Source organism: Rana temporaria, chromosome 1, assembly GCF_905171775.1.
Source record: "Rana temporaria chromosome 1, aRanTem1.1, whole genome shotgun sequence".
Classification (NCBI taxonomy): Eukaryota; Metazoa; Chordata; class Amphibia; order Anura; family Ranidae; genus Rana; species Rana temporaria.
This window is the reverse complement of record NC_053489.1, coordinates 479910307-479934787: the sequence shown is the minus strand read 5'-3', so window position 1 is coordinate 479934787 and position 24481 is coordinate 479910307. Positions and strand designations below refer to the sequence as shown.

Below are 24481 nucleotides of genomic sequence, written 5' to 3'. Positions count from 1 at the left end.
CCATCGTGGTGACAGGGCCAATTTAACCTAACATCAATTAAATGCCCTAATCATTACCATTTCACCTTACCCCTAACACTGAAATGTTAACCCTAACAGAGACTAAAATTGTGTTAGTACATGTAGGATGTCTAGCACAGTGCACATTAGAAAACAAATTAAATATATAACCTAAACTGCATTCTCTATAAAATCAGCCTCACCTAATCCTTTTTCTAATCTTACGATTAACAAACACACATCGGGCTTACGGTACCATTAACTGTTAATGGCACCTCAAGCGCGATTAACAGTCTCGCCTTTTGCTACACATTTTGTCACGTTCCAAAACACATTGAACAAATGCGCCAAGGTCCACACCTTCACAAGTGAATAGGCTGCCCTATGCATTACGCATGGAAACGTGTGCAAAAAAAAACCTGAGAGGAAATACGCATTCTCAATATGCAAATGTGGCTTTAGAACGAGATTAGGAGTGCTGTGCCAACTAATATGTGTGTGTATGTATATGTATTATAAAAAATTAATACAAATATATGTAAAACTTTTAATAAAAAATAAAATTGACTCAAAACCATAAAAGCAAAACCTGTATTTAATTTTGGATAGAGTTATGCCCCGTACAGTCACACAATCAGAATTTTGGGATACACGCCAATGGATTTTTCTCACGGAATTCCATTCAAGCTGTCTTGAAATTCCGACTGACCGTCCAAAACGCGGTGACATACAACACTATGACGAGCCGAGAAAAATGAAGTTCAATGCGTCGACTTGATTCTGAGCATGCATGTTTTTTTCTCTGTCAGAGTTCCATACAGACGAACAAAACATGTTCTCTTTCTAAACTCCGATGGAAAAAAGTCTGATGGGGCACACACACACAGAATATCCAATGAAAAAATTCTGATCGTGTGTACGGGGCATAAGGAAGGGTTTAATCCCCGTCAATTTTTTTAACCTGTGTCCCATGTGGGGGATTTCCTTTTTACTTCCTATCCTACAGCCAAAATAGGAAGGGAGAGGGAATCCCTTAGTGTACATGTGTCAAACACAAGGCCTATGTCCCAAATAGTCCTACCAGACAATTTCATGTGGCCCTCCAACCCAGAGATTTTTTCAGCCGAGACGTGGTGGAACTCTTTTCCACCACCTCCAGCTCTCGCCCTTCACTCCCTACTCACCCCTGTCACTTGTAAACATATCCTTCTGTGGTTACAAGGACAGATTTCCTCTCAGAAGCTCTCACAGATCCTTGCCTGCCCTGCAATCATGGCGGGCACAAGGGTGAAGCAGGTGCAGTGTGGGATGGGGTACCACGTGGTAAGCTGCACTGTGATTCCCATCTGTTCCCATGTGCACAGATGCCGACAAATAATCTCCCTGCAAGTAAGAGAAAGAGTCTGAGCCTCCTACTCTGCTGGGAGGTACTAGAGCCAGGCTGGGTAGGTGATATGCGAGGCGGCTTTTGTAGCGCACACCTCAATCCTGCATTCTAAAACTGCATTCTAAAGGTAACGCACATCTGAAACCTGTACTATGTACAGAGCAACCAAGAACGCTGCAATTTGGCCACACGCACTGTTCGATGTGTTCTGTTACCATTCGTGGTTGGGTCCCTGCACCTATTCTCTGAAAAATAAAGCCCTGGATAAATGTATATAGTGTTACATGTACAACTGGCCCTTTTAGGGCAGCCATAATGCTGATGCGGCCCACAATAAAATTTAGTTTGATACCCCTGCCTTTGTACCTTAGTATCACCATTGTAAGATTTCCCCTCTATTCTTGTTCTGATGATAATCCAAACTTTGGGATTTTCTTTTACCTTTCTTATGGTAAACAGGACAAATAGATGGAGTAAATCTCCCTATCAGGGGGAACAAACAGCAATAAAAACCTGACAGGGGTTCTAATCCCTCTCCACACTGTCAAAGGTTTGGCCTTTAGTTACAGTGAACTTTAACTCTTGACACATGTTTTAAATGCAGATTTATTTAATGACACCATCTCAACAATATGCTGTAAATCAGCATTACACCCATGTGTTCTTAACTGTATATTTCCAATGCCTGAACCCAGATTTCAGTGACAACACAAATGACATCAGAATCCATCTGGCGGGAGATTAAGATTTCTAAAATAGAGGTTAGAGACCACTGTATTTCTGAGGTTTCATGTTGCCAAATAAAATTTAAGGCCAAAAACGAACTTAGACAATACACAACTGTTTCATTCGAAAAAAAAAAAACACATCAATAAAAGAGGAAAGACATACAAATGTCATGTTTTTCATTTTATACTTTTTTTTTCCTTGCTGTACACCTCATGTGTGCACAATGTATATGATTGGTTTAAAGTGGATCTTGCATGTAAAAATACATTATACACATCTAATCCACATAGCCCAATTTTGAAAGGTAATTAAAACATGTAAAGTAAAATTAAAAGGGAGTGCCTACTGAACGTTGCTAATTGCAGCTCAGCATCTGAGAGAATGCTGAACTGAGACTTTCGGGTCTGCTAGTAAAGTAATATCTGATGATCACAATCTCCTCTTTCCTAATCAACCTACACACTCATCTCTGCATATCTGAAGTCTAACAAGACTTCAAAAGGCTTTGAAGGAAAGGTAAAACCACCAAGTAACTCTTGTGTAGTCTGAGGTTATTCAAACATGGCAGGTCCAGAATACAAGCCAATGTATGAATACAGACTAGCTGCGGTTTATCTTCTGAAAGCAATTGGCTTAATTTACTGAGCTACAATGCATGTGTTTGCATAACAATCATTATTTTTGGCTATATGATTATTATTTTCAGCAATCAATCACCTCCAGTACTGAAAAAATGATAATTTTGGCAAATAATTGATATTATAGCTTGGTGATTTGAGTCATACTTACATTGTGTTTACATTCATATTTCTACAAAGCCATAGTTGCACACAAGATTTGAGATGCATACCTGTCTGCAGAAAAGGATCTATGTATGCTAGCAATAGGTTTCCTTTAGGTACTAGTAAGTCTGACCACAATACCCTGAAATCTTTGTTTATACACGGGGGTTCAATATGCCAAGGTTCGAAAACTCCCTTACGAAGCTAACAGAACCACGCTGTTATTGGCACAAACATTAGGAACATTTCCCAGAAACTGTGTGGGCAAGTGCTCATTCACTAAACTGCATTCATGCTGGAAGCTGCCTAAAGCAGCACAATCTTCATTACTGTGACTGCCATGAAGAAATATCACTGTTTCCAAAAAAAATAAGGAATAAGTAGCCACGTCAGGACATCGGGGACAGTTCAGATCTCCTCAGTATTCCAGAGGCATGAGATCATTAACATGTTATCTGGCACTGCAGGGCTGTAGTGGAGGACACTTGTGTTCTACAGCAACAGGATCAGGTTAAAAAATGTCTAAATTTCAAGAAAATATTAAAAAGCAGTACCATTAAAATCTAGGTCTAATGCTGGCCATACACTATACGAAAATTCGGCCGACATTCGGTCGTTAAGAAAGATCTTTCGTTTTTCGGCCAGTTAATGGGCACAAAATCGATAATCGTTTGGACGTTTTTGAGCCAAAAAAAACGAAGGACAAGTTTGGAAATTTTCTGCCGAACGAACGATAAATCGGAAGGTTAATGTGTTTCCCGTCCGAACTTTCTGCACTAGGTATATGTAAAAAAAAACGAACCATTTTTTTTTTTTTATGTCCACTGAACGATTTATTGGTCATTACATGATGGCACTATCGTTTGCGCTCAGGAACGAACTTTCGTTTTTCGAAAGTTCGTTCGGACGATTTTTCGTGGATTGTATGGCCAGCATTAGTTTCTGATCTATTTCCTAGATTTTAGTGGCCCTGTTGTTAGCAAAGATTACTTACACTTAACTTTCCAGCAGACTCCGGTTTTTGCTCTGTTGCAGTGCCTTTGCTGCTCCTGCTGATGAAACTTGACACTTCCAAGCAGGGCTGATAATAGGGGGTACCACGGACCTCCTTTGGGGGACCAAGGAACACAGGGTTCATGTCTCTACCTCCAGCAGCACCGATCCCCTTTCCTCTGCTGCCCACATCTGATTCCCCACTGTGTGCCCAGACCCCCCCCCCATCCTCAGCGCCACTGGCTTCCCTCTCCTGGCGCCTGCTGCGGGCGCGCATAGGGAAAGAGCCCAATAAATATGTCATTTACCAGCCCCTTTTTCTGAATTGGACACAGTGAGTGATCAGCAGGGATCGCTTCTGTGTCTGTTTATAACTGAGCATAGTAAACTATGTTTCCTATGCTTCCATTTATGAATGAACAGGAGCCTCTGTCTCCTGTTTATTCATCATCAGTGTAGCTGAGGCTACAGAGAAAGGAATTAAAGAATATGTGTCCTCAATTCCTTTACCTGTCTCAAAGGTGAGATGTCAGGGGTCTGTTTAGACCCCTGATATTTCATCCAAGCCCCAAATCATGAAAAAAACAACAACAATAACAATTATTTTTTTAATTGTACATTTAAAGAACTGTAATTTTTGTAATGCAGGGGGGGGGGGCTATTGGGTAGGCTGAACAGGGCCCTGTTATTTTTAATGGCAGCCTTTCTTCTAAGAGTATTCGAGGCCTGGCCCACCACTGTGGTTACTCCCGCCAGCCCTAATTTCACTGCTAAGTCCTGAAGGGAGCCAGCAGGATGAGCAACAGCGCACAATGGAAACAAGTTATTATGCACATTCAGAAATGTCACATAGCAGCAGTGGTCATAGCTCCACACAACAACAAAGATTTGAGCAGCTGCCCACTGGAAGGGAAGTATGAGAATTATTTTTTATGGGTGCTGATATTTGGGTGCTCACCTACTTCTAAAAATACTATTTTGCAACCCCACTGGTTTCAGTACTTTTTGCCGCGTACACAGGATCAGAATTTCCGACAACGAATGTTCGATGTGAGCTTTTGGTCTGATATTACAACTGTGTGTAGGCTCCATCGACAACAAATGTTTGACAGCTGGTTCTACATTTTTCCGACAACAAAAGTTCTTGTCGGAAATTCCGATCGTGTGTATGCAATTCCGATGCACAAAAATCCTACGCATGCTCGGAATCAATTTGACGCATGCTTGGAATTATTGAGCTTCATTTTACTCGGCTCGTTGTAGTCTTGTACGTTACCGCGTTCTTGACGGTAGGAATTTCCGACAACATTTCTGTGACCGTGTGTATGCAACACAAGTTTGAGCCAACATTCTGGCTGAAAATAATACACAGTTTTGTTGTTGGAATGTCCTATGGTGTTTGTACGGGGCATTAGAGTCATGGACCTGAACAACTAAGAAAACCAGCAAATTTAGAGGAAAGATGGAAATCCTTATCTGCATATGTGACCCAATCTAGTAACTCAAAATGCAGCTTTTGTGTTTCCCTTAAAGCCAAATGGGAAATTGTTAGGACAATTCTCCCCAACAGTTACTTCCTCTGATATCCTAAAGCATTGGTGGCCAACATTTTGCCCTTTCTGGGCCACATTGGAAGAAGAGGAATGGTCTTGGTCCACACATTGAATACACTAACAATAAAGATAGCTGACAAACAGATAAAGTCAGGCAGATCACAAGTTAACGATCACGGATATAGAGAATGTACCTGAGTAATAAAACTATTATAAAAGTAAACAAGAGCAACTTAAAACTAGTGTGATATTTGACACTGTTTTTGCTAAACTAAAGCATCAATATCCGGTTCGATGGATGGAGTAGCAATTCTCAACTTTCAAGATGCTCATCAGATATTTAGGGCCAGATCCACAAAGCAGTTACGCTGGCGTATCTATTGATACGCCGCGTAACTGCTAGTTTGCTCCAGCGTATCTTTGTTTTGTATCCACATAACAAGATACACCTGAAACTGGGCTAGATCCGACTGGCGTACGTCTTAGTACGCCGTCGGATCTAAGGTGAATATTTACGCTGGCGGCTAGGTGGCGTTTCTGTCGATTTCCACGTCGAGTATGAAAATTAGTTAGATACGGCGATCCATGAACGTACGTCCGGCCGGCGCATTTTTTTACGTTGTTTCCATAAGGCTTTTTTCGTCGTATAGTTACCCCTGCTATATGAGGCGTATCCTATGTTAAGTATGGCCGTCGTTCTCGCGTCGAATTTTGAAAATTTTACGTCGTTTGCGTAAGTCGTTCGCGAATAGGGCTTTGCGTAGAATGAAGTTCACGTCATAAGCATTGGCTTGTTGCGGGTTAATTTCGAGCATGCGCACTGGGATACCCCCAACTGAATCCTATTAGGAGAATGTGTGATTCTTGGGTGATTCTTGGCATGAATCTAAGATGAAAACATTTATTTCCCCTTTACTATCTCAGGGGAAATTTGTCACGTTTTCTTTAGTTGGCTGGTTAAATCACCTACAATAAAAAAGGGGGGAATCTCGTGCCAAAAATAATATATAAGTAAAGTTTATAAGTATATAACTAAAAAAGCTGCTATCCCCAACATTCCAGTGCATGGAACCAAAGTAGAAAAAAAATATATGAATAAATATATTGATGGGAGCGTTAATAAGATTAATAAAATTAATTGTATGAAACAACAATAATAAGAAAATATTAAATATTAAAAAATAATATATGAATTATATAACACCAGCCTACATATAGACCTAAAATAATAACACAACTGATAAAAAATCAGTGATAATTCGTCCACTAGAACAAAAAATTAATGAAAACAATAAAATTATTGTCCACAGTGAATGTGCCAAGTATTGCAACTTTGAACATTAAGAAAATTAAACATGTGCTAAATCCAGGATAGACAGGGCTATGACAGTCCTGATATATCAACACAAACAAGTCCTTGTGAAAGGTTTCTGAAGTGAATCCTGTGAATCAATATCCAGAAGTGACAACTTGCTATATTCACCTTCACCAAAATTGGAAACCAAAACACCCAAATCGTGCTCAAAATAAGGATGGCAGCTTACCAGAAAAAATGTACTCTTGTAATTAAAAAGGAAGTCAATAGCGCTTGTAGCAAAACAGTTGCTGGTATACGTGGAGATGATGCATATTGAAAGAAACCCTGCTTAATCATGGGCTCGGATCAGGTTATGTGGAAATGAAGATAAAACGGCAATAGTGTAATCCTGTTTAATAAAATCAATATAAAAAATACAAAATGCCAAATGCCTGCTTACATGAGGGAGTGCCAAAGGGCCCGGCACTGAGGCTAGAGAGCGGTGAAAATATGGACAAGCAGTGTCCCGAGTGGAGGTTCTCTGGCATGCGTTCCACCTAAGACGGCAGGAAGCCAGAGGGACCGGAGGTGACGTCAATGCGTAACCTAGTAACGCCTCGACAGCTGTTTCGTGTTGCACGTCTTCAGGAAGCGTGGTAGGTCACGGAAAGCATACATTTAAATACGCTTGGCAATTAGCTTAACAGGGGAGGGATTAGAAACTAACTCCAGCCTCCATTCTGAGTCCCCGGTTATAAAAATACTGACATTACAGAAATAATCAATAAAAACACATAACTCCATTGCCTGAATTATAGTGAAGTGAATTAATAAAAATTTACAGACAACTTAAAATAAATATATATAAGAAATATAAAAATTAAAAAATATATAATCATTTGGTAATAAATACCCGCAATTATACATAATATATAGACCATACAATAATTAATAATATTTTATTGTATGGTCTATATATTATGTATAATTGTGGGTATTTATTACCAAATGATTATATATGTTTTATATATTATATATATTTTATTTTTTTATATTTCTTATATTTATTTATTTATTTGATGTTGTCTGTAAATTTGTATTAATTCACTTCATTATAATTCAGGCAATTTTTCTGGAGCAGTGATTTTAATGATGCTTAAATTAAAAAAAAAATATGAAAAATTCCTTTAAATATTGTACCTGCTGAGTGTCTATAGTATGCCTGTGAAGTGGCACATGTTTAGAACTGTCCCTGCACAAAATGAGATTACTATAAGAAAAAAGTAATTTAAAACTGCTTGTGGCTTTAATGTAATGTCTGGTCCCTGCAATATGGATGAAAATCATTGAGAAAAATAATAAAAATCTAAATCGAAATTTGACGAACGATCGAACATACGATGTTCGAGTCGGACATGCGTTTGACTCGAATACGAAGCTCATCCCTAACGTATACCAGCAACTGGTTTGCTACAAGCGCTATTGACTTATTTTTTAATTACGAGTACATTTTTTCTGGTAAGCTGCCATCCTTATTTTGAGCACGCTTTGGGTGTTTTGGTTTCCAATTTTGGTGAAGGTGAACATAGCAAGTTGTCACTTCTGGATATTGATTCACAGGATTCACTTCAGAAACCTTTCACAAGGACTTGTCTGTGTTGATATATCAGGACTGTCATAGCCCTGTCTATCCTGGATTTAGCACATGTTTAATTGTCATAATGTTCAAAGTTGCAATACTTGGCACATTCACTGTGGACATTAATTTAATTGTTTTCATTCATTTTTTGTTCTAGTAGACAAATTATCACTGATTTTTTATCACTTGTGTTATTATTTTAGGTCTTTAGGTAGGCTGGTGTTATATAATTTATATATATTTTTTTTTTATATTTAATATTTTCTTATTATTGTTGTTTCATACAATTAATTTTATTAATCTTATTAGCGCTCCCATGAATATATTTATTCATATATTTTTTTCTAAATCACCTACAATGCCCAATTTCACAACTTTACGACTTTGCATTATGAACATTGTATATAATATATAAACAGAGAAATTCTGCCTAAATCTGGCCAGTGTTGACATTTTTAACAAAATGAAAATAAAATCAATAGCTAAAACGCAATTGTTTCAAAATTCCACAATTTCCAGGTGATGGGCTTACGCGATAAGGCTAAGAGCAATGCACTAAGTGCAGCAATCTATAGTAACCAGCATGCAATCAAATTTTATTTGCCTGATTTCAGTAAACTGAAATCTGATTAGGTGATAAGTTACTGCACTTTGCACATCATTCTAGTTCTTTTTATTGTTTACTTTAGAAGTGATTATGTTCTGTGCTTAAGAACCTAAGAATTACTAAGCACACAAGTTCACCTTTATAAAATATTCGACTTAATACATCTTGTAACATTAGATTGTGTTATCATTTCTTTCTTTATTCATGATTCCTCAGGCTACCAAGTTCTTATCACCTTCTTTTCATATTTTACTGGCTGCCACAGGTGACTTTTATAGAACAAAGTGGCCACTGGAATACCCTGATTGTACCCGTCATATATGAGCAGTGCAGCTCACGTAGCTATATGAAAGAAGCAGCACAGTGAATATGTTATTTTTTTTTTTACATTAAAATCTACATTTAGTCAGATTTTTTTTAGGCTGTATTAACACTGTTGCACTGTATTAATGCATACACATTAACTTGCATTTTACTGCATGACATGCTGCATTAAGACAGCCCATTCATTTGAATGCCTAATGCACCAAAGCACACTAGAAAAAGTGCATGCACTATTATTATGTAATGCATTGCACCACATTGCAGGTAGTGAGTTACTATGCACTGTAGCATGCATTGATACGTTTTTTTTTGGGGGGGGGGGCAGCTTCAAGAATGATTGGCACTGCAGTAAACCAAAATGCGTTGCTGCAGAACAACAATGTGAACACAGCCTAAAGTGTATCTAAGGCAAGATCTTTTTTTGGATAGACTTGTGAAAGGATTTTTTTTTCTGTTTTTGAAAAATATAAAGGTGAACTTGCATTTAAATATACAAAATCATATGGATACATAAAAATCATGGTTACTCACATGGATAGGGTATATTTTTAAAGTCTTTACATAATACATCTGTTTTTACAAACTGTAAACCTCATAACGAACGAATGGATCACTCACTCACCAAATGACGCCAGAGGAGCTTCTTAAAAGTGCCAATTGCCCTATAGGTGATATAAATAAAATACTATATAATGACACATTTATATTATATTGCAAGTATTTATCAAGATTATTTTTCCTAATTGTGCACAGGTATTACAGCCAAGCAAAAAGTTGTTTTAATTATGATTAATATAATCTAGAATATAAACAAATGCAATCTCCACTTTCTTTAATTATCATGCAGATTACACTCTCAGAAAACAATCCTCCAACATCCCTGTATGCACTATTCAGACCAGAACTATCATGCAAGACAGTCATAAAATTATACATTCAACCAAGCAAATGAACAAGTGGTGTTTATGTAGAATTTGTATTCGCTTACATAAAATACGTTCTTACTTTTGAGAATTTGGTTTGACTAATTTTGGATAAAACATGCCAGGACCTGATAGAAGTCCCCATTCTGCATAGACCAGTAATTTTGGATAAAATATGCCAGGACCTGATAGAAGTCCCCATTCTGCATAGACCAGTGATGGCGAACCTTGGCACCCCAGATGTTTTGGAACTACATTTCCCATAATGCTCAACTACTCTGCAGAGTGCATAAGCATCATGGGAAATGTAGTTCCAAAACATCTGGGGTGCCAAGGTTCACCATCACTGGCATAGACCATGTGACCCAAACCCTATAGTCCATACCCACTGCATTTCAAAGGACTGCCCTACCTACCAGTCTGGGAACTATTGGAAAGTGTGTGTTTGTTTGTGAATGTTGTCCTCAATTACAGTGTAGCAAGGGCACATAAACAACCAACCTGTCAGCGCTGAATTTAAGATGAGGGCCAAGATATTACTGGTACAATGTCATCTTTTTTTAATGAAAATTAAAAAAAAAGCTCCAATAGTGTAAAAGGGGGTTTATTGGGTGAAAAACTGTACTTGCACATTTTTAATGAAGTAAGGCAAAACAGAATCAAAATGGCAGCAGATACAAGAGCAAGATGACAGGTAAGTATTCTTTCGCAAATTTAAATTTTTTTTGACCGGTTTCATCACGAGTGGACTTCTTCCGGGCCATGGAAAAAACTCCCTGTCATCACTATATAAGCAAGTGAACCCAGCCAAGCCCCGATTCCACTAGAAAAAACATGAAGCTCAAAGCCAATCCTCAATCTGGACTAAATAGTCAATTCAAGCTTCACTTGCAATAGCGGAACTTGGAAAAGGTGTAACTACTATGGTACACACCCGACATGACGTTTGTTTGTTTCGGGCGTCCCCATATCTGGAATACACCACAGAAAGAAAAAAACAAATGCGAACAAAAACGAAGTAAAGCTGGACGTGGCTGGGGACTTGTCACCTTAAAATTCATAAAGAATTAAGAATTAAAGAAACAGGACTATAAATTAACTAAAATAGATCAAAAATAACTAGGAATTATTAATAAAACAGTACACATCCCAATCCACGTTGAAGCCAAGAGGAGTATAACCTTTAAGTATAAATATCAACCTGGTCTCCATTCTAGATAGTTCTCTTACTTTAAGACTACCCCTCTAGTGGGGAACAAAATGATCTATACCCACAAACAGGGTCTATACCCACGTGATCCCTATTGTGTACAAAGTAGTGCCGTGAGACACTGTAATTCTTGTATCCTTTTCTTATGTTGGCAATATGCTCATTGAGCTTGACATTAAACTCCTGGGTGGTCAGGCCCACATACTGAAGCCCACAAGGGCGCAAAGGGCAGAAGAATACTTACCTGTCATTGCGCTCTTGTATCTGCTGCCGTTTTGTTGCTGTTTTGCCTACTTTGCAGGAATTGTGCAGGTACAGTTTTTAGCCCAATAAACTCCCTTAAGAAGGTTATACACATTTTTCATTTTATTTGAGTCTTGGCAGGAGGGTCCGAATAACCAGAGTCCAAGTCTGTTGGAATCTTGTATAGAGTATATACCATCACCATGTTTTCCCTTGGACCTTTCCAAAGGTGGATGTACTAAGGCTGACTTGACCTTCTGTAATTAGAGGGTCCTGGAGTTCCGGGAAGAGTACATCTTAACCTGTGTGTCGGTGGCTCTATTAGGGTGGAGGATTTACCTTTCCAGCGTCCTTTTTTTGCACTACCTGAGTTTTAAATTTTTCATAGCCATTGGAATATGTGATTTTAGCCTTTGTGCGTTTGGATTTTATTGACCCCTCCCTTTTGTTACACTTTATGTACTTTTATTATCAATTTTTAGAGCGCAACTTACTTTTTATATTTTTAAATTCACCTTAAAATAAAGCCCTTCCGCAATGCGCTGTCACCGCTTACAGGGCTTTCATGTTCATCTGGTCTTCCTCCCAGGTTTGCAACCTCCTGCCATCTGATGCACGTGGGAGCCACTATTTACGGCATGGGTATGCCGTTCTTTTAGAGCAAATTTGCCGGTGATGTCACCAGCCCATTCACATTTAAGAGATATTTAGGATATATTTACTGTACCTGTAGGTAAGCCTTAATATAGGCTTACCTATAGGTAAATATCAACCATGGGAGTTTACTCCCACTTTAAACTGTCATGCAAGAGTGAAAGAGCCCTTCAAGCTCAACTACCGGATCATTGTAGGCCTCTGAAAGAGGTGCACACAGACAAAAACTGTAGTTATTAAAGGAAATGTGTTTGCTCTAGTATCGTACAAGAGACATTTTCATGTTCGTTCCCTCAGATAGTTTTGCATGAACTGTCGTGATCAGCTCTCGAAAGCTGTGTATTAATGATCAGATTATTGTACAATCACCTAGAACAGGTGTCGGCAACCCGCGGCTCCGGGGCCGCATGCGGCTCTTTTGAACCTTTGCCGCGGCTCCGGGGCTGTGTTGCCAACAGTCCGTGTATGGGCAGCAGTGCCAGTAAAAATGATGGCCGCGGGAAGCTCTTGCAACTGTGCATGCGCCGTTCCGAAGCCTGCCAAGCTCAGGAAACGTTGTACATACTCAGCCGGGCGGCGCATGCGCAGTAACGTAATGGCGCGGCTCGCGCCATTTTTAAACCTAGCACAGCAGTAACTGAGCATCCGGTATTCATTCTTGGCGCAGCGGCGGTGCTATTGCCTATGAGAGGCTCCAGGATGGATGGAGCAGGATGGATTTGGCAGTGGGATGGATGGGCTCAATGGGCTCCTGGTCCTGAGAGGAGAGAGAGAGGGACCGAGAGCCCGGGAAGGAGGAGGAGGACACTTCCTGGACTGAAGTGTTACTTGCTGACAGTGACGGTGGGAAGAGGGACCAGCGAGCAGCTAAGAACCGGAGTGTGACAGCCCGCCTTCTACACGGAGAAGGGTGAGACCACACTGAGAGGAAACCTGTGTATGTGAATGGTGGATGGGGGGTAGAACGGCCTAGTCAAGGGCTGGGGGCTGGGGCCGGGCATGTGGATGTAGAATCTTATCTGATATTGTACAGTATTGCATTTGCTGGGCATGTGGAGGTGGAATCTTATCTGATATTGACAATATCAGATAAGATTCCACCTCCACATGCCCAGCAAATGCAATACTGTACAATATCAATTATATCAGATAAGATTCCACCTCCACATGCCCAGCAAATGCAATACTGTACAATATCAATTATATCAGATAAGATTCCACCTCCACATGCCCAGCAAATGCAATACTGTACAATATCATATATGTCGCAATGGTTTTGCGGCTCCCAGTTTTTTTTTCCTTCGGAAACGGGTCCAAGTGGCTCTTTATGTCTTAAAGGTTGCAGACCCCTGACCTAGAAAGTCGTATTTTTTGTTTGATTCTCTCTTTACGTGTACTACGCATCAGTCTTTCCTGATCTGTACAGTATTCTTGTTCAGATCATGTATCTCAAAATTTTGAAGCCAGAAATTTCCAGTTCACTAGCATTTTTCAGTAGAAGGGCCATAAAAAATGCTCTCTTTGACCAGATCTTCATTAGACAACACTGTTTTACATGCTTTAATTTTTTGTAGGTTTAGAATGTGGGTAGTTTTCTGATGCAAATCCTGCTTCTTTTCTTGTTTTTTTTTAATTCCTAGATTTCAGACTAAGGCCCCGTACACACGAGAGGATCCATCCGCTGGAATTGATCCGCGGACCGGCTCCAGCGGATAGATCCCCTGGTGTGTACAATCCAGCGGATCTGTTTCCACGGATTTTTATCCCCTGGGATGGATTTCAAGCGGATAGAAATTTGAAGACATGCTTTCAAATCTATCCGCTTGAATCCATCCCAACGGATTGATCCGCTGGTCTGTACAGACTCACCGGATCAATCCGTCCGAATGGATCCCCCGCATGCGTCGTAATGATTCGACGCATGCGTGGAATTCCTTTTATGACAGCGTCGCGCACGTCGCCGCGTCATCATCGCGGCGACGTCGCGACACGTCATTGCGAGGGGATTTCGGCGAGGATTTCGATCCGATGGTGAGTACACTCCATCGGATCCAAATCCTTGCGAGGATTTATCCGCGGAAACGGTCCGGTGGACCGTATCCGCGGATAAATTCTCTCGTGTGTACTAGGCCTAAAGGCCCATACACACGATCGGATATTCCGTTAACAATTGTGTGAAAGAAGGGTTTTGTCAGATAATCCGACCGTCTGTATGCTCCATCAGACAATTGTTGTCGGAATTTCCGACAACAAATGTTGGATAGCCATGCTCTCAAATTGTCCGACAACAAATGTATTCTGTCAGTTTATCCGATCATGTAGTCACACAAGTCCGACGGACTAAAATCCAAAGTACAAACACGCATGCTCCGAACCAATGCTAACTATCAGACAACATTAGCAGAAGTTGCCAAAAGGGTGGCGCTAAAAAGCTGAAAAACAGCGTAGTTTCATGTATGTTGGCTAAAAAAGTTCTGCCGTCTGTATGCAGAACAAGTTCACGGCCAATGCCCTTCGGACAAAGTTCCACGGATTTGTCCAATGGAAGTCCAATCGTCTGTATGAGGCTTTAGGTAATAATGAATTGTCAAGGAATTTTAAAATGTTTTACTATGGCTCCATAAAAGAAAAGATATTCTGGTTAAAGGAAAGGGTTATAACTTTCAGCAATTCACAGTAGCCAATTCAAATTCTTTAAAAGGGTAAATTTGGGAAGCTCTACTACAGATATTGTTTTTTTTACCGACCTCAACTATATGTAACCACCAAAATGTATGTGAGATAGAATCTCGCTTGCTTTTCTCCAATGTGCGACCACATTATATGAAAAAGTCTGCACGGAGACAGATACATTCTCCACTAAGTTAGGGTTCAACCAGTATACTATAAAGCTGACTTTCTCAAACCTTTTAACACAGAGGAACCATTAAAATACCTTTCCGGTCTCAGGGTACCCCTGCTAAAAATGACCATACTTACAACTCATGATACGTTATTGTAATTGGTAAGTGGGAAGAATGCTCCATACATTTGTGGTCATTGGGAAAAATTACCCCCATACACATAGCTAAAAAGATCAGTGTTGTCAGTGGGAACCTATCTGAGAGCCTGGCATTGCTCATTGCTTAAGGAAACCCTAGAAACCTCTGGAGAAACCCATGGAACCCTGGTTGAGAAACCCTGCTATAAAGGGTTCTTCCATCACTATTGACTTCTATCTGTTTTCTCTACTCTCCATTTATTTTTTTGCGGACTAACCCACACAAGTGACAATCAAAATACTCCTAGGTAGGATTTGACTTAGAAAAGATTGATTACTGCACTTGTACATCCTTAATGTTCTTGTTCTGCCCTAGTTGTGCACGTTATCTGAAACTTCTGCTCACTAGCCACCAAGGCTGTTTTCTGCAAAGGGGAATCCGTAATACATTATAATAGAGTGACCAACGAAACCTTCCTAAAAATATGCACTTTTCAAAGTTTTTACTTCATTGCAATTGGCATGAAAAATGCTTGCTCTAATAATACAACAGTTTATGCCAAGCCCACATCGTTCAAACTGTATGGTGTAACTAGGTGTATTCATTATTAATTAGGTATGCATTGACCTGTGATTATAGCTTTGACCTGATACAAAGAGTCCTGCATGGAAAGATCCATTATTTCAGTCTTGGCATGTAACGATGGTATAAAACTGTGCACCGAAGACTGAAGATCGTTACCACCCAGCAATTAACAGCTGTCTTCAAACTGCGGGAGGGAGGAAAAGCCCCCCCCCCCCAGTCACAATCTTCAAGGCCTGAACTAATTGTGTAGAAATAAGAAAACATTAAAAGACCCACATAATTTGGATTTGATTATCTACAAGCACCCCCCTCAACAACACTTTTTTATGAGAATTCAATTCCGTTTGCATTTGGAAATGTACGAAACTGCTTTCTCGTTCCTATTTACTCTGCCGCATAAAGCACTGTATAAAAAGCATCAGCCGAAAGCGGATACTTCAGTTACAAGGGGATATTCGTGAGCTGAATTCCCCCAGGTCTTTATCTACCTAAAGGATTCCTATATCCAAATCTTCCTGCATTGTCAAAGGCACTCACAACTATTTCACAACAAAAGAGGACTGGGGAAAAAAAGTGAAAAGTTGTTAAAAAAAATCTGTTTTTATAAAGCTGTTTTTTTGTTTTTCTCCTGAAAAATTGTAAAAAGACAAAGGTGTGAAATATGTTCTTTTACACTGATAAATAATATATCTATGACATGGTATTTAAACTATATAAGAAGAAGACCTTAATAAAAGAATTCTGAGACTTTATGTAAAGTCTTAAAGTTCTCTCAGCTGAAGACAAGCAAATCCTGGAATACAATTCAAGTAACACTGTTCTCAATCCAGTTCTTCCACTATGGGGCACTGTACTCCAGTTTAGTTTGTTTGTGGGCTTCATCTTGTGCCTCCTACGCGAGAGCACCGTGTCACTGAGGAGCCAATGCGCTTGCCCGATGGCCCTTGGGCACGCACATCGGCTCCACAGTGACGCAGTGGGCGTTCATGCCCCGCGGCCGCAATGTCCACCGGGTATGCAAGATCGCTCGTGAGAGAGCTTGAACGTGGAACTGTGTGTGTAAACACACAAATCCACGTCCTGTCAGGGGAGAGGAAACAAATCATGTGTTCCTAGTATATAGGAACACGGCACGGTCTCCTCCCCCATTCAGTTCCATCCCCCCCACAGTTAGAACACACAGTGAGGGAACACATTTAACCCCTTGATTGCCCCTAGTGTTAACCCCTTTTCCTGCCAGTGACAATTATACAGTAATCAGTCGCTATTTATAGTACTGATCGCTGTATAAATGTCAATGGTTTATAAAAAGTGTCAAAAGTGTACAATCTGTCAGCCGCAATGTCGCAGTCCCGATATAAATCACAGATCGCCGCCATTACTAGAAAATAAATAAATAAAAATTCCATAAATCAATAACCTATTTTGTGGGTGCTATAACTTTTGCGCAAACCAATCTATATACGCTTATTGCAAGTTTTTTTTTACCAAAAATATGTAGAAGATTACATATAAGACTAAACTTTTGTTTAAATTGGAATATTTATTATAGCAAAAAGTAAAAAATATTGTGTTTTTTTTTCAAAATGTACTTTTTTTTTTTTTTGTTTATAATACAAAAAATAAAAACCACAGAGGTGATCAAAAACCACCAAAAGAAAGCTCTATTTGTGGTTAGTTGAGGTTATACATACCTGCACCTGTTGTGTATTGCTGCTGTATGTGTGTATTGATCATGCTCTTGCAAGAGCAATATATGCTTCTGGATCAGCATTGTCAATACCTGAAAATGCATATTGGCAGGACGCTTATACATTATTATAAGGGAATGGGGGGTTTGGTGCCCTGTTCTCATGTATAGGTAAAATGTTCTTAACATATACAGTACTTGTTACTCCATTTGTAATAAAAAATACAATTTTAAAAAGCAAGTTTATTTTATTTGCTGAATAAGCTGTACTGTTATTTCAAGCATACAACTTTTTTATAAACTGCATTTCACATCACCAGTGTAACAAAACGACTTTCAATTTGTAAAACTACTCCACAATGAATTTTATTTAAAAGTTTCCAAAATGTCCAATTGTTTTCGGAAAGAAACAGAATTTTTTTTTTTTTCCATGGCTATAAAATTTCCAACAATTTTACATCTTCTCCATACATTTGAAGAACTCCATAATTAGGAGGTGACCATGCTGACCCTCCCTGTATTTGCTGTAGCTGGGCGGACCAGCAAACTCATGTATAGAGTCCGTATAATAAGCCAGGGTGATCCAACCTACCATAATCTATTCCAAAAAAAAAAAAACAGATGATTGATGTGCTCTGACCCATAACAACCACTCAAATGTCACCTCTCATCAGTTCAGAGCCGTCAAAATATCAGAATAAAGAGCAATTTTGACAGTCTGCTATGGGTTACCCACTGTTTTTTTTTAATCTCTTTTGGATATACATTTTTCAATGCCTTACTAAATAGGGGTCTATATTTATCACATGTATAAGGCGTTGCATATTAAAAAAAAAATTATAATACCATTACCATGATCCACATTAAAGGGGTTGTAAAGGTTAATTTTTTATTTTCTAAATAGGTTCCTTTAAGCTAGTGCATTGTTGGTTCACGAACATTTTCCTTCGATTTCCCTTCTAAATGTCTTTTTTCTTTGTTTTCTTTGTCTGAATTTCTCACTTCCTGTTCCTCCTCAGTAAGCTGTTCTGGCTGACTAACCACCGCTCGGATGATGGTGGCAAGCTTACTGAGGAGAAACAGGAAGTGAGAGATTCAGACAAAGAAAAAAAACATTTAGAAGGGAAATCGAAGGAAAAGGTAAGTGAACCAACAATACACTAGCTTAAAGGAACCTATTTAGAAAATAAAAAACAAACATTTTACAACCCCTTTAAGAGCCGGTTCACACAGGGGTGACTAGTCAGGCGACTCAGCCGCCTGACAAGCCATGCTTTGCTCTATTCAATAGTACTGTTGTAATAGGAGCGACACAAGTCGTTCCGACTTACAAAAAGGTTCTTGGACGAGTTTGGGGGCGACTCAAGTCGCCTCTCAAGTCGCCAAGTCGCCCCCAAAGTCGTGCCGCCCATGTGTGAACCGGCTCTTAGGATCTTGTTAAGTATAAATAAGGTGCTCCTGGGCACAGGAATGAAAACAATTTCCTGTCTACAAAAAACTTCTGAAAGGCAGGGTACATGGGGGACTCCTATGTACTTCTTCCCTCAATGTTGGGGTTGCCAACTCACCCCTTTTGAAGACTACAAATCCACAATAAGTATTTTTTAATATATTGTCTTCTATAAACCAATTATATTATGATGTCATAAATCAAACCTGTATCCCAGTAGCATTAATGCCACCAATGTGAGCAAAACGCACAGTATAAAGCAGGATCATGCCAAAATGACCCACATTTACCTGAGGTTTAATCATTAGTAAAACATATCCAATTATGAAGCCCAACAATAATGTTTACTATCAATTTAGCCTACTAATAAATCTACTGTAGTTGGAGTCTGACGGTTAAAGCGGAGTTCCAACCACAATTAGCATTTTTTTTAAATGTATGTCCTTTCATCCTGCGTTTTTATAATATAAATCTGGTCACTTACTATTTTACAATCCGCCGCCTATCCGCATAGATATTCAAAAAAGATAGTTTATAAAACTATATCTACACCGTTGTCATTTTGCTTGTGGGCAATGTGAAGCCTACAGGCACTTACTTCCTGGAAGTCTTGGATGGGGAGTGATAATTGGACAGCGCACTGCATCCTGGGAAATGATGACACACATTTCCCAGGAGCATTAGAGGGAGATGATGTCAGAATCCTAGGTGGATTCAAAGGCAGATTTTGTGGGACTGCATAGCAACAGGCATTTCCAGATGAGTAAAAAAAAAAAAAATTATTTTTTATTTTATTTTTTAGTCGTAAGCTAGAGTAACTTTAAAGCCAAATTTTTTTTTTGATGGAACCTCCACTTTAAAGGGACACTAAAGGAATTTTTTTTGTTTAGCTAAATAGCTTCCTTTACCTTGCTGCAGTCCTGGTTTCATGTCCTCATTGTTCGTTTTTGCTTTGATGTTGCTGTAAATCCTCTCTGTTTTGGACACTTCCTGGTTGCCTGTTTCCTGATAACCACAGTACTGGGAGATTTCTCACGGTGGTCACTAATCAAGGAGGTGTGATTACTGTGTGTAAAACGAAACTGGATTGGTGCTGAGGAGTTTTAGACAAAGTATCACTGCTCTCTATTGGCTGACTGCCCTCTATTGGCTCTCTGTACATCAGAGAACCAGCAAACAACACCAAAAACGAAACTACACTGCAGGCACATTATATGATTGTTTTTTTATCAATTTTTAATCATTTTTAAAAGGAATCAGTTAACTATTATGTCTCTATGCCCTGTAAACAGTCATTTCAGCTAAAAAAAAAAATTCCTTTAGTGACCCTTTAAGCCTTTATGACGATGTATAAAATGTACAAATACAATAATACACTAATAGATGTAATATCTGAAAAACAGTATAATAAAACCATAGGCTGACCTCACACATTTCTGCTTCCAATAGCACACATTCAAACCAATGTTACCATAACGCATGGTATATACGCGTTTCCATTCATTCTAAATGGCACCCCAACAATCATATACAGTAAAACCAAATGCATCTGCTCTACAGCTCACAACAAACAGATGTAAAAGTGCTACATTGACAAAATATTGCCAGCAATTTTTTCTCATAGATTGAGAACTCATTTAAACTGAATGGGTTACACAAAGCACCTCAATTTTTTTTTTTTTTTTTTTTGGGGGGGGGGGGGGGTCTTAACAAATGGGTTATCTTGCCACCGGCAAGAGTAAGGCACTAGGTACAAACAGAAGAACAGTCCAGAGATGGCCTCTGCTGGTGTCCAAACACTTCAACTGCAATAATAAGCAGTACACACAATAAAGGAAAACACTGCATAGCCATATTTTAGAGGGCAAGTGCTGTGTAAGCGAAAGAAAATCCTATTTCCTCTTCTGTTTATTGACGGACACGGCTGAATTTTCAAATCTCGGCTCATGGGACAGTCAAATATGTCAGCATCAAAATAGAGGAAAAGAAGAAAACAGTAGAAACACAATCTACAGTCCCAGCAAGAATGCCTATAGTCTGCCTTATCATTTTGCACTTTTCGCAGAGGGATGGTGATTTTACCTCCCATGAAGTTCTTCATAATCTTGTACAGCAAAGGTCCTGATCAAATGGTAGCCCACAAAGTGCATCTCAGTCAAGACCTTCTTGGATGTCTGATCCACTGACCAGCACTAGACCCACAACAGGTGTCAAAGGATAACCACTCATGACAGAAAGGCAAGAGATTAGGCCCGTACACATGATTGGAATTTCCGACGGGAATTGTGTGATGGCAGGCTGCTATCAGAAAATCCGATCGTTTGTATGCTCCATCGGACAATTGTTGTCGGATTATCAGATCATGTGTACAGAAGACCTTTGGACAAAACTCCAAAGTACAAACACGCATGCTCAGAAGCAATGCTAATCATAACACAACATTAGCAGAAGTTGTCCAAAGGGTGGCGCTAAAGAGCTGAAAAAACACGTAGTTTCATGTTTGTTGGCCAACAATTCTGTGCCGTTTTTATGCAAGACAAGTTCACAGCCAACGCCCTTCGGACAAAAGTCCTATGCTTTGTCTGCGAAAAATCAGATTGTGTGTACCAGGCTTAAGTGTTCTGAATTCAGGGCCACATCACAAACATATCCGAGGCCCTGACCAACTGGTGCACCAATTTGACATTTGCTGGAGAAACTTGCTCCAAAGCCAAGCCTCGGTGAAGGAGCTTAGCTCACTTTGTTAAGGCAATGAAATCAGAGGTCAGTACTGGTCTGATTAACGCTACTGCAATGATAACTGTGTCACTGCAGCCCTAATTGTGACAGTGTTTAGCCTGTGTGTGTCCAACATTAGCATTTTCATGCACCTAGGAGACACAGGTGCAGCATCCAGTACCGCTGCAGGTGTCCTGACGAGAAGGGTCCCCCTGTCGGATAATGCAGCACAGGCGCAGCACTTGCGCAGTACGGAGCACAGCGGAGCCGAATCGCCGAAGATGAACAGCTGTGAATCAGCTGTACACGGCGTCTGTGCAATGAACACGACATTGTGCCACACGCTTGGGCGGGTGTATTACTATTATATTGTGTAAGGGGCGGATGGCTAAAGAAGAGGCCAAATTTAAAATTGATGGGCAGAGCTGATAAGTTGGAGGTGGTTTTATCAATAAACTACACAACTTTGCGGGGCGTGCTTAAACAACTGAAGGGCGGGTTTTACAATGTTGATGGGCGGGTTTGCTCTTCTTTAGCCATCTGCCCCTTACATGATATAATACTAATACACCCGCCCCTTGCAAAGTTGCACGAGCATCGGGATAGCGTGGCAATGTGTGACACAATGTCATGTTCATTGTGCAAGTGCTGTGTACAGCTGATTCACAGCCGTTTATCTTCAGCGATTTTCGGCGGCTCTGTTGTACTCCGTACTGCGCAAGCACTGCGCCTGCGCAGAACAGAGCGGGCATTATCCAACGGGGGACCCTTCTCGTCAGAACACCGGCAGCCTGTCAAATTCCACAAGTTCACTTCCCTGAGTCGTATAACCGTACATTCTAAGACCCCTTTCACACCGAGCTGCCCATAGCGTCGGCAAGTAAAACTCCACTATTTTTACCGCCAACGCTATGGGTGGATTTGCGGCGCATTTCAGCCGCTGGCGGGGTGCTTTTAACCCCCGCTAGCGTCCGAGAAAGGGTTAAAACCGCCCGCAATGCGCTGCTTAATGGGCAGCAGCGGTGGAGGAGCGGTAAACACACCACTCCAAAGATGCGGCTAGCATGACTTTTTTTACCGTCCTGCTAGCGCAATGGAGCAGCTGTTTGAGGGCGGATTGCAGGTGCTATTTTTAACGCTATAGCGCCTGCAATACGCCCTCAGTGTGAAAGGGGTCTTAAGGATGAGTTAATCTTCTGAAACGTGTTACATGTTCCACCTGTATTTAAGGTGGAACATGTGACGTGTTCCAGCTCCTGAAGCTTCCCCATCACGATCCCCCTGTGACACTGGGTGGGAGATCTTCTTCCTGCACCCGCTGTCACAATTCAAATACAGGATGGCTGCCCACACAGCCGCACCATTCATTCAGTTTCCTGTTACTGTGGAAAACAGCATGTAGTTCTAAATGAACTGCAAGGGCACTGATGAGCACCCCCTGAAGTTCATTCACAAGCTCTGCAGATTTCAAACTGACAACCCGTATGGAGGTACAGGGTGAAAGTTTCGTGGCTTGTCTGCAGAAGCCTAGCATTGCATCCCTAAGGCCCCGTACACACGACCGAGTTTCTCGTCAGAATTCAGCCAGAAACTCGATCGGAGCTGATCGGCGTGTGTACACTTTCGGTCGAGGAAGCCGACGAGTTCCTCGTCGAGCCAAATAGAGAACATGTTCTCTATTTCCTCGTTGTTCAATGAGGAAAGTTAGCTCGCCGAGATCCTCGGCGGCTTCACACAGAACTCGACCAGCAAAACTATGAGTTTTGCCCGTCGAGTTCCTTGGACGTGTGTACGGGGCCTTAGCCACTGATCGCAAGTGCCATGCTTTCTAGGTTCCTGCAGGATAAAATAATAAATGTACATTTGTTTCCCCCAAAAATATGTGCATTTATAATTTTTTCTAAAAAAGGGAACTTATCTTTTTTAAATCTAGGCATACTTGAGGTAATCTTGTGTGGAAGTCAGTTAACCTACCACCACAACCTACCATAAAAAATTGTAAATGGGGGACAAAACTGAAACTCAGCTACATATCTAGCCACTATGCTGCTTCCCAAATGGTATAAATCTAAAACTGAATTCCTGGTAGATGTGAGGAAAAAAAATTAACTTATTATGCATGCAATAAAACGCTTTATTTTTCATACATACAGCACAAGTGCCCGAACATATTATCCCATTAGATTTCTCTAATAGCAATCACAGCAGCAATGAGACTGGGAAAGAGAGGGTCAGCCCTTTGATCCAACCATGGCCCTATTGCTTTTCACGATGATCATCCTCTAAAAGTGTGAATATGCTTACAAGAATGGAGAGAAAATGGATGACCTCATAGTATGCAGATGTTTCTTCACTGTCCAATCAGACTTGACTGGGGTCTGCACCAGGGTATTTATCCTAAGTTCAGGGAAGTCTAGGATCGGACTGTGCTGTCTGCCCAGGGTGCCAGGAGCACATGACTGGATGTAAATAATTACAAATCTCTTGGTAGGTAAAACAATTATTTTAAGGGAAAATGTATTTGTCCTGGGGCTCATGCTTCTAAGCTATAAAATGGCACAAATATTTAACAATTTCAAAATTGGCTATACAGAAAAACACAAACGAGCCATGTGTACCAGTTCAATAAACTGAATTGGAAGATACATTTTGACGATCTGCAGTCAGGTCAGCCACATAAGGTGTGACTGAGTGTTTCTAAGGAAGCCAATTACAC

General features: G+C 40.2%; 1 protein-coding gene across 2 annotated transcripts in view; it reads right to left on the bottom strand.

Moving 5' to 3' along the window:
* The window catches only part of CXXC4 (CXXC finger protein 4), a 218770-nt gene that overhangs the window by 163516 nt on the left and 30773 nt on the right, over positions 1-24481 (bottom strand). The window contains exon 3 of one of the 2 annotated variants that reach the window (XM_040329767.1): positions 9934-9973. The exons of the other annotated variant lie outside the window; for it this stretch is intronic. Coding sequence (XP_040185701.1) covers positions 9956-9973 — 18 coding nt within the window. The 3' untranslated portion in view covers positions 9934-9955. The remainder of the gene's footprint in view (positions 1-9933; positions 9974-24481) is intronic. 2 annotated transcript variants of the gene reach the window in all.